At 40.8% G+C, this 10,270-nt stretch overlaps 1 protein-coding gene across 1 annotated transcript; it reads left to right on the top strand.

The window, feature by feature from the left end:
- The first annotated feature begins 2,801 nt into the window (after positions 1–2,801).
- LOC114184436 lies at positions 2,802–9,726 on the top strand. The gene is made up of 3 exons (XM_028071745.1): positions 2,802–2,843; positions 3,468–3,890; positions 9,043–9,726. Exons 1-3 carry the CDS (start codon positions 2,802–2,804, stop codon positions 9,724–9,726), a joined length of 1,149 nt encoding a protein of 382 aa, XP_027927546.1.
- The last annotated feature ends 544 nt before the right edge of the window (positions 9,727–10,270 follow it).

Genomic DNA, 10,270 nt, shown 5'->3' with positions numbered 1-10,270 from the left:
AGCAAGGCCACCCTGCACATGCCCAAACTCACTCAAGAAATGATCTTATAGTGTATGGCCCTAACTTTCAAACCTGGTCCATTTGCTCACAATGTCTACCTTTGCCCTCCAGCCTCCATGCATGAACTCAAACTACGTGCTGCGAATTACATCTGCATGGAGGAGATGAAGACTCTCCGAACCAAGTTTTGCACCGACTATACACCCTCATCTGTTGGACCAGACAAACCGTCTCCACAAACAGAATCTCGGCCTAAATAGCCTAGGCAACCACGATTCACTAGATACGCCCCACTCAACGTTCCTAGATCACGTCTCCTCGACGAAGCGCTCCAGGCCGACCTAAGCCCACCACCACGCAAAACCTTGAACTCCCCCAACAATGATATGACCAAGTACTATAAATATCATAGAAACAATGGCCACACCACCGATGAGTGGAAGGCGCTTCAAGATAAAATAGAAGAATTGATCAGCACCGGCCACTTCTCTCGTTTTGTCAGAAAAGGTTGATCTTCTCATCCCAGACAATCCGATAACCAACACCCCCATGCGACACTCATCGCGCTAATCGACCACACACCAATACCCGTCCAGATCAAAAGTCAACCTATACTGACGTCAACCAAGCTGATCCCCCCCTACACGGCACCATTAACACTATATGAAAGGGCTTCGCCAGCGGCGACTCCATCTCGTCAACTAGGAAGAAATACCTTTGTAATATCCAGTCCATCAACCACATAACCTGCTCCCACTATAGACATCGCATGCCCCCCATCACCTTCACCGACGCCGATTTCCATGGCGTCAACCAACAACAAGATGATCCCATGGTCATCACCATCGAGCTTGAGAACTTCGCGGTAGAAAGGTTATCACAGACCAAGGCAGTTCCGTTGATATCCAACTTCCCCCCCTTATAATGGTTCCCTAAAGAAAAGGTCTCAAGATGTGGGTACATTGATCTCCATACCATCTTCTATGAGGGATCGCAAACTAAGACCATTCTCATTCGCTTCCTTGTCGTGGAAGCACCTACATCGAACAATGTCCTACTCAGTCGTCCATCCCTCAACACTCTAGGAGCTTTTATCTCCACGCCCCACTTAGCTATTAAGTTCCCTTTCCCATCCGGCGACATCATTACCATCCACGGCGACTAGTGACTCGCACGAGAATGCTATATGGCCAGCCTGTGCCCTCAGCTACCAATCCTCCAAACTCACAACATTGAGCGCCTACCTGGCTCTATAATAGCTCTATTCGGCAACGACCTGGACCCTAGAATAGGATGTGACTCGCGCATCGAACCAGTTGAGGAAACTACAAACCTAGACCTTCACACTGGCCGCACACTCAAAAAGCATGCCTCCTACAGGAGCACCATGATGTCCTGGCCTGGTCAGCTGCAGACCTACTCGACGTAGATCCTTAAGTATCAATTCACAAGCTATCAATATACAAAGAGGCTTGGTACATCTCGCAGAAGAAATTAAAATTAGGAGAAGAACGACGGTTGACAGCAAAAGCAAAATTCCGAGAAGTTACTAGACATTGGGTTCATTGCACAAGCCAACTACACTACTTGGCTCTCTAATGTGGTCCTAGTCAAAAAAGCCAATGGCAAATGGAGAATGTGCGTCGGCAACAAAGTTCTCTGTTTTTTAGACGCATATTCCGGATACAACCAAATACTAATGGCAACCGACATGAAAAAAAATTGCATTCATTACTGATGATGCTAATTATTTCTTCAAGGTTATGCCTTTCAGACTCAAAAATGAAAGCACTACCTATCAACGATTAATGGATAAAGTATTCAACCAACTGATGGGAAAGTGTGTCGAAGTGTACGTTGATGACATGGTTGTCAAATCACCCAGCCACCTGCAACATGCGCAAGACTTGTCTGCCATATTCTCCGCACTCCGACAATACAACCCCAGACTTAACCCCGAAAAATGTGTTTCCGCGTCAACAGCGAGAGATTCCTAGGCTTCATGCTTGCACAACGCGCATTGATGCCAACCATGAAAAATGCAACGCTATAATTAAAATGTGCAGCCCCACCAATGTCAAAGAATTTTAACACCTGATTGGATGCCTAACCACCATATCCAGATTCCTCCAAAAACTAGCTGAACAAACACAACCCATTATCCAGCTCCTCAAAAAATCCGAGAAGTTCTCCTAGAACAATAATTGCGAAAAAGTTTTCCAAAACCTCAAAGCCACACTCACATCCCCACCAATCCTCCACAAACCAGATATACACCTCCCACTCCTAGTCTACATCTCAACAACAGACTACACAGTCAGTGCCGCCCTGGTCAAAGAATCTACTGGAATCCAACATTCGATATACTTTGTCAGTCGAACCCTATAAGATCCTGAGACCAGATACCAAATGGTAGAAAAACTAGCGGTCTCCTTGGTGCACGCAACAAGATGGCTACGCCCATACTTTCAAAACCACCATATCATCGTCAAGACCGATTACCCCATTCAGAAAATCCTCCAAAACCTAACTTGGTTGGACAAATGTCGTCCTGGGCCGTGGAACTCTCTTAATTTAATATTCATTATGAACCGCATGGCCCCATCAAAGCTCAGTGCCTACTTGACTTCGTTAACGATCTCCAACACACCCCCGAGGAAGACCAATGGACATTATATGTTGACGGTTCCTCTAATCCAAGGGGCGTAGGTGTTGGTATTGTCCTAGAATGTCCCAACCATATACTCATTGAAAAAATCTCTACATTTCGCCTTCAAGACTTCCAACAACTAAGCCGACTATGAAGTCATCCTCGCAGGACTATAAGCAGCACGCAAAATTGGTATACAAACCCTCATATGCAAAACAGATTCCAGGCTCATGGTCGGCCACCTCAAAGATGAATTTCAATTAAAGGACCCAACCCTCCTCTAATACTACCACCTTTTCTACAACGTCATCCAATCCGGATTCGACAAATTATACATCCAACATATCCCAAGAGAAGAAAACGTACGAGCAAACGTCCTGTCAAAACTCGCAAGCACTAAGCTCAAAGGCAGACATAAATCACTCTTGCAATAGACACTATTTGCACCATCCATAACAAACATCTGCCTCAACCTAGGCCACACTGATAACTAGACAACCTCCTACATCCACTACCTCACAACCGACAACCCCACACCCAATATCGATAAAGGATGGCTGGCAAAAACATCACGATACACAATGATAGGTGACGAACTATACAAACGAGGGTATGGGCAACCCTTGAGAGTAGGCTGAATACATAATTAAAGAGATACATGAAGGAATATGCGGCTACCATTCAGGCGCACGAACCATGACAACCAAAATACTCAAAGCCGGCTACTTCTTGCCAACCATGGAGGCAGATTGTCAAGACTTTGTCAAAAAATGCATACCATGTTAGAAACATGGCAACCTCATTTACCAAAAACAGGAACAGTTACATTGCATACTCTCCCCATGGCCGTTCGCAAAATGGGGAATCGACATATTAGGATCCTTCACCCCGGGGAAAGGACAAGTGAAGTTCCTCATTGTCGACATCGACTATTTTATGAAGTGGATAGAAGCTAAGCCATTGGCCACAATCACAGCACAACAGGTCCAACAGTTTGAATGGAAAGACATCATATGCCGCTATGGAGTACCGCATACTATCATAACTGACAATGGTCGACAATTCATTGATATAGAGCTCACCAAATTCTACACTGACCTAAGCATCAAACACATCACCAGCTCCATAGAGCACCCGCAAACCAATAGACAAGTTGAAGCCGTTAACAAGGTCATACTGGTCGAACTACGAAAACATTTAGATGGAGCAAAGGGTCGTTGGCCAGAAGACCTCCTGCAAGTACTATGGGCCTATAGGTGCACCCCCAATCCAGGACCAACGAATCCCCTTTTAGCTTGGTTTACGTCATGGAAGTAATGATAGCAGTTGAGATTGGTGAACCTTCCTTACACCGTTAATTATACGATCCCAACTAGAACCAGCATAATCTATATACCCACCTATATCTGTTAACCGAGTTATAAGAAAAGCACAAATCCGAAACATAGCGGTAAAGCAGAGAGCGACTAGGAAATACAACTCAAACTTATGCCTTCGAACGTTCATTAAAGGAGACCTAGTTTGGAAAATGGCCAGATTGGATCCAATGCACTAGGGATCGGATATGCAAAGAATAGGATCGGATCTCCTCAATTTCATGCATACATGGGATCGAATCCCTTCTCTACTAGATCAATTCCAACTTTATAAGGATTGGATCCCTTGTAAATGGATTGGTTCCACATGTGATGGATTGGTTCCACATGCACGTGAATAAAGAAAGCACAAGGGCTGAATAGTCTTTTATCAAATAATCCTCTTAATTTGCTCATAATATATGAGATTGTAAAAGTGTAATATCCCACAAATACTAGCTTTCATTCGCTCTCAAATCAAGCCAAACGAACGCGTTTATCACCTTCTATTTTATCTTACCATTTTCTTTAAAACAGTAAATTATCTTAAACGAACACAGCCTAAGCTTTTTCTCTTTGTTCAGTTCAATTGTGTGAATAAGCGAACATGTGAAAACACATTTATAGAGCTAAGATGGTGATAATTAAAAAATCTTAGGACTTCTAAACATGTGAAAATGTCAAAAAGAGAATACGTTTGAATTTTCTGTGAAATAACTTTCTTAATTTTGTTTCGTTAAAAATATTTTTCTTTTTATCTCTTTAAAGTTTAAATTTTCATTTTTTATATAATAACTAAAATTCGAGATTAGTCTTCATTAATGATGAAAAGCTCTTGAAAACTTCAACACTTTTATAATAATGTTTGCTCTTATGCTCAAAACAAATTAGTGCACATTTCAATTTTTTTATGATGTGTAAGGATATGTTTATGTGAGGTTATGCACCTAAATCTTCGATTAATTTCTCTTTTTTTTGGAGAGAATAATAAGGATTTTAAAAATTAAATTAAAGGTGTTTGTAAGGCTATCTTATTTCTGCCCCAATGTTTAAGGGTTGTCCCACAAATCTAATGGGCCTATTGGCTGGCTCATAGGGTGCCAAGGCCCCTAAAGCAACTAGGATCCCGCATTCTACATTCACTTGCAAAAATCAGTACTCTCACACTCTCTTTTCCTCTCCACAGAGGCTTTGCTAGGGTTTAGTCCTTAGTTCACTTCAAGTAGCTCAATCTCGTTTCTTCTCCACCTAAGTTGTATCTCACTCATATTCTTCCATTCCTAGCTTGTTTTCGTGATTCCAACTAAGGTTCGTCATTATAACCTCGTTCCCTGTTTGTCCGTCGTTTTTCCAGCTCACTAAATTGTCCTAGGAGCTATGGTGCTTCTCTGTTCGTACTCTCAACCCTCACAATAGCTTTTCTAGGTAAAGGAAGCTAGGGCTTTTACTATTTTTGAGTTTTAAAGTACAGTGCTAGTTTTTCAACTCTATTTCGTGCTTGTGGTGATCAACTGATGTTTAATATGATATGAATGTGTATTGTACATTGTTCTGGACAAATCTGTATGTTGGCCTGCGTGAACAAAGGAGGAAATCTAATAATCTCGCCCAAGCGAGAGGGGCTCACTTAAGCGAGAGTATCAGAAAACCCTCCCTGCTGCTGCGCGAGCTGTCGCTCTAGCGACAAGCTCCAATTTTGAGTGAGATGCTATCTCACTCAGGCGAGGAGGTCTTGCCTAAGCGAGAGAATGCGACAGTGCCACTGTTCCCCTTTTCAAGCTCTCGCATAGGCGAAAGGAGCTCGCCTAAGTGAGAACTGGGCGAGAATGCACCCAAGTTCTGTTTTCTTCTCTGTTCTTGGACGTTTGCTGTATGTTTGGATAGATTACACTTTTAAAGCATGAATTGGGTGATTATGTCTAACTAAGATGGTTTATGGTCTGTGATTGATAAGTATAACATGATATTGGCAATGTGACATGTATGGGATGATTGGTTATAAAAGCGACATGAGATTGGTATGAGTAATAATTGTATATTGATTGTTGGAACATGATGTTGATGGGGTAAGGGCGTAATTCCATGAATCTCTAGGTGAGATCTCATGGTGGTGCCTCATTGGTCAGAACGTAATTCCATGACCCCTATTAGTAAGGATTCAAGGTAAGAATTGCATCTTGACACTCTAAAGAGTTAGTTAGTATCATGTAGAGCGTACTAACTCAACTAGTGGGAGTAGCAAGAGGCCTAGAACACTTTAAGGCTAACCTTGTGTGGGGGGGATGAAACACGGTAATAATTAGCTCGGTAGAGTAGTAAAGGCCACCACAAGTGCAAGCATCCGCTGAATCCGACTAATTATATGTATCCGGATGAATCATGTCTTGAGTCTTAGTGTATTGGTTGCATGTCATAACATGATTGGTTGACATATGTATCCTAGATTATGAAATTGTAAGTAATTGTATGATAAATCACTTTCTACTCTAGCTTACCTTTTTGCCTGTTTGATAGTTATGTGTGTGGTTTTCTCTTTTTGCGATGATCATCAATTTATTGATGTGAGCATATGCGAGAACTCCTCGTGGTCAACAAGGAAATGGTGACTCCGTTGCATAGCCTGCCTAGGTTTGATTCTGTTTAATTGTACTTTCTTTTAGGGCTATGGCCCATGTATTGATTTGTGTTTTAGTATTAATTTTATTACTGTTGAACTTTGTACTCTTTCTTGTATTGGCATCATGGTGTGCCTCAGTATTCCATTTTAAGTACCTTGAATATCTTTAAGGAGTAATTTTATACTCCACATCTTGGCTCTTTATATTATTGTGTGTAATATTCCATTTGACTATATTATTATTTAAATGCGGTGTTACACTATTTATACCATGATAATCTATTATGTTTGGTATAATACATTATAATAGTTTTGAACAACTAAAACTTGGCATGTATACAACTGATTAGTTGATATCTGTAGATGCAAATATCAGTACTTGATGAGGTTCAAAAGGTAAAAATCACCAATTAAACCTGTAGAAGGATGTAATGATATATCTACTCCAGCTTGGTTCTATAGAGAAGGAAGTCCAGGGTTGGGGAACAAGTATTGTGAAGTTGTTGAGGTAGAAGAACTGTTTATTCATTTTGTAGGGTACATGTTTGAGTTAAGATTCTCTGGTGGAATTTTTACTATTGATCTCGGCTAAGAATTAAAAATACACTAATATATTAGTACTTTAAAAACCCTTTTGATATATTTCTAGACTTCAAAATGAGTGCTCATCAATATATTTTAAAAGCACAATAAAAAAAGAACACAAAAAACTCAAGCAAAGAATCCAAATTTTGCAAGTTTATACAAATAGTATATAAAAACCGAGAGTCCCCTTTGATAGTAAATGTGTCATCAAGGGACCTACAACATACAATTATAAGTAGCTTTAACCAATTTTTATTCCGTATTAGGCCTTAATAATAAATTTGTTGATGTGCAATCCCAACAAATAAAATAACTAGGTATCGCAACATAAATCATGATGGGATGGCCCCAAAAACCAGATTTTGGATTCAAGAGTCAATTATGGATAGGGAAAGTATTAACACTCTACAACATTTGTTCAAAGAGGGACCTTTAATTAAATATGCAAAAATGATGTGTTTATTTTTAAATACTTATTTTTCCCATAAATAAGAAAATATTAAACAAAATTATTTTTTGAATGAAAAGCACCTGAAAAGGATTAACATTGGTCCTATTAAAATTGAGAAATTAGGACTATGTAGTTCTTTATTACAAATTTGATTGAAATTGATTTAATTTTATGTTTTTGAAAATGAGTGTCATGCGACACAAGCTGTCTAGTAGACACCAAAAGTCTTTTACATTTAATACTTAGAAAAAAGGTGGAATGGTCGAGTAAATACCAAAAGCCTTTATATATTTTATATATTGAAATTGAGTGTTGTACCACACCAAGCCGATCCAACCAAATAATAATAATAATAAACGATCATCATATCTATATGGAAAACAAATCAAGTAGCCGGCCTAAGCTGACCTAAGCCTAACCGGCCTAAACCACTAAAAGAGCAACCTGGCTAAGCCGCTAAAAGAATAGCCAGCCTAAGACGACATGCGAAAAATAGCGGCATAAGCCGCTAAAAGAGTAGTCGGTCTACACCGGCCACTCTAAGAAACTTAACGAAATCAAAGCACTCCTAAAATTCAGCAAGCCCACAATAATGAGACTAAAGGCCTAGGCTAAGGCCCAAACCCACCTATGGCCCAAACCAGAGCCTAGCCTATGGAATGGTCAAACATAATTAATAATCTATAAATATGCATGAACCCTACGAATTAAACGTACACATTCATTACTTTCCTAATCACCAGATTTGACTTTTGGAGAGATTTCGCTGACTTGAGCTTCAGAGTCTCTTCTGTAGGTAACCTGATGAGTTCAAATTTTTGCCCTCATTTAATATATAAATTTGGGGATTTAATTGAATTTTCTGTGCTTAAAGATTGATTTAATTAGGATTTATGATTATTGGATTTATTGAGTAAGTTTGGTAAAAGTGGCGTAAAAATTGATTTTTAGTTGCATAAAATATTATTGGATATTTTAACGTTTGTTAATGCAGTTGGAATTTATTTTTGGTCATTAATAGTGTAGATTTAAAATATTCAAAGTTACAAAATAAGTCCAAAATCAGGAAATTCTGGAAAAGAATAAATCATGAGCTAAATGTACCCCCATATTTTATTTGCACACTCCTGCAAAGTGGACCACCAAAAAACCCTGTTCTGCACCCCCAGTTTTCCCTAAGTTGCACCCTTCTTACCACTTAAACTACACTCAACCAGATCACGCCATGTGGCAATCCTCAACTTTCAAATCAGGCCCACCATAAGCTGTCACGTGTCTTAATCCTCCACTCACCAAATTGACCAATCAAATCCTACCACGTCACCATCTCCCAAATTGAAACCCTAACCCTAATTTTCTCCTCTCCTTCCATCACCATGGCAGCCGCCGCCACACCTCTTCATCTCGCCGGCTACCACTGCATCACCATCACGCCATCTCGTCGCCGGCCACCACTGCACCTCTTCGTCCACAGACCAGCAACCACTCGCGCACCACTATGAGCACTACAACTCGCCAGAAACAGCACCGTCCCTGCAGAACCACCACACCACCAACTTCTCGCCACCATGGACCAATCTCGATGGTAGCAGGTTCACGCACCAGCAGCCAACCTCGCACTGTTCCGATCACCGCACTTACAACCTCCATTACGAACCAGCGACCATCATTTCACCACCATCTTCAACCTTCGTTCACCACCATGCAGAAAACGCGAACCAGATCGGAGAACGTTTCCACCTTCGCGCCTCCATCATCTCCACAGATCTGCATCGTAGTTCCGTCACCACCAGATCCGCGTCTAACCATGGCAGCACCACCAGTCACGCACCAGATCGGAGAAGAAGAACCATTGCATCTGCAACACTTCCCGCGAACCAGAATAGCACCACGTCCATGGCAGTAACACCTCGCTGGCAGCCTCCATTCCCGCAACCTTCACGCACCATCGCAGCAGCCATGGCAGCCATTGCTCCACCACCGTCAAGCCTCGTCGGAGAAGAAAAACGGCAGCAGCAGCCGTCACAGCAACTTTGCAGCCATAGTGTGAGAGAAACCCTAGTCTAGAGAGAGAAAGCACTCTGCCACGTGTCAGGCTGCTATTGGACAGTCCAATTGGTCAACTGGTCAACTCTGGTCAAATGGTCAAAGTCAGCAGTCAACTCTGGTCAAAACTGCAAAAATGGTTAAATAATAGGGGCAGAATTGGAAATTGGACAAGAATTAAATTGCTAATTAATTAAATAAAAATAAAAGATTTTAGCAATTGACAGATAAAGCCCAAAGTCCAATTGAAGCCTATATAAATAGACTTAAGGGAGTAGAAACGGGACACAACATACAACTTGGGACACTGAGAACTCTCTGGTTTTGGCAGACATCGTCATTCAGCACATCTCTCATTCTCTCTTTTCTTTTATTTTCTTTCATTTATCATATATTATCATGTATTCCATCAAAGCCATGGAGGGTTAAGCTTTAAGGGTTGATTCCACTATAATTTCTTAACTAGATTCTGAGGTTAGATGAATTTATGTGTTTGTTATTTTGATTATTGTTGTGGTTTTTGTTTATCTATGTCCTTTGCTTTTTAATCGAATAGAAAATAATG

Source organism: Vigna unguiculata, chromosome 5 (genome assembly GCF_004118075.2).
Source record: "Vigna unguiculata cultivar IT97K-499-35 chromosome 5, ASM411807v1, whole genome shotgun sequence".
Taxonomy (NCBI): Eukaryota; Viridiplantae; Streptophyta; class Magnoliopsida; order Fabales; family Fabaceae; genus Vigna; species Vigna unguiculata.
This window is presented reverse-complemented; position numbering and strand designations above follow the sequence as displayed.

Excerpts from the sequence above, each read along its gene's own strand:
- LOC114184436 (XM_028071745.1), top strand. The coding sequence starts at position 2,802 with ATGAAGTCATCCTCGCAGGACTATAAGCAGCACGCAAAATTG. Across the intron at positions 2,844-3,467 it reads ATAAGCAGCACGCAAAATTG|GAACAGTTACATTGCATACT; the intron begins GTATACAAACCC and ends TACCAAAAACAG. Across the intron at positions 3,891-9,042 it reads GGCCAGAAGACCTCCTGCAA|CCGCCGCCACACCTCTTCAT; the intron begins GTACTATGGGCC and ends TCACCATGGCAG.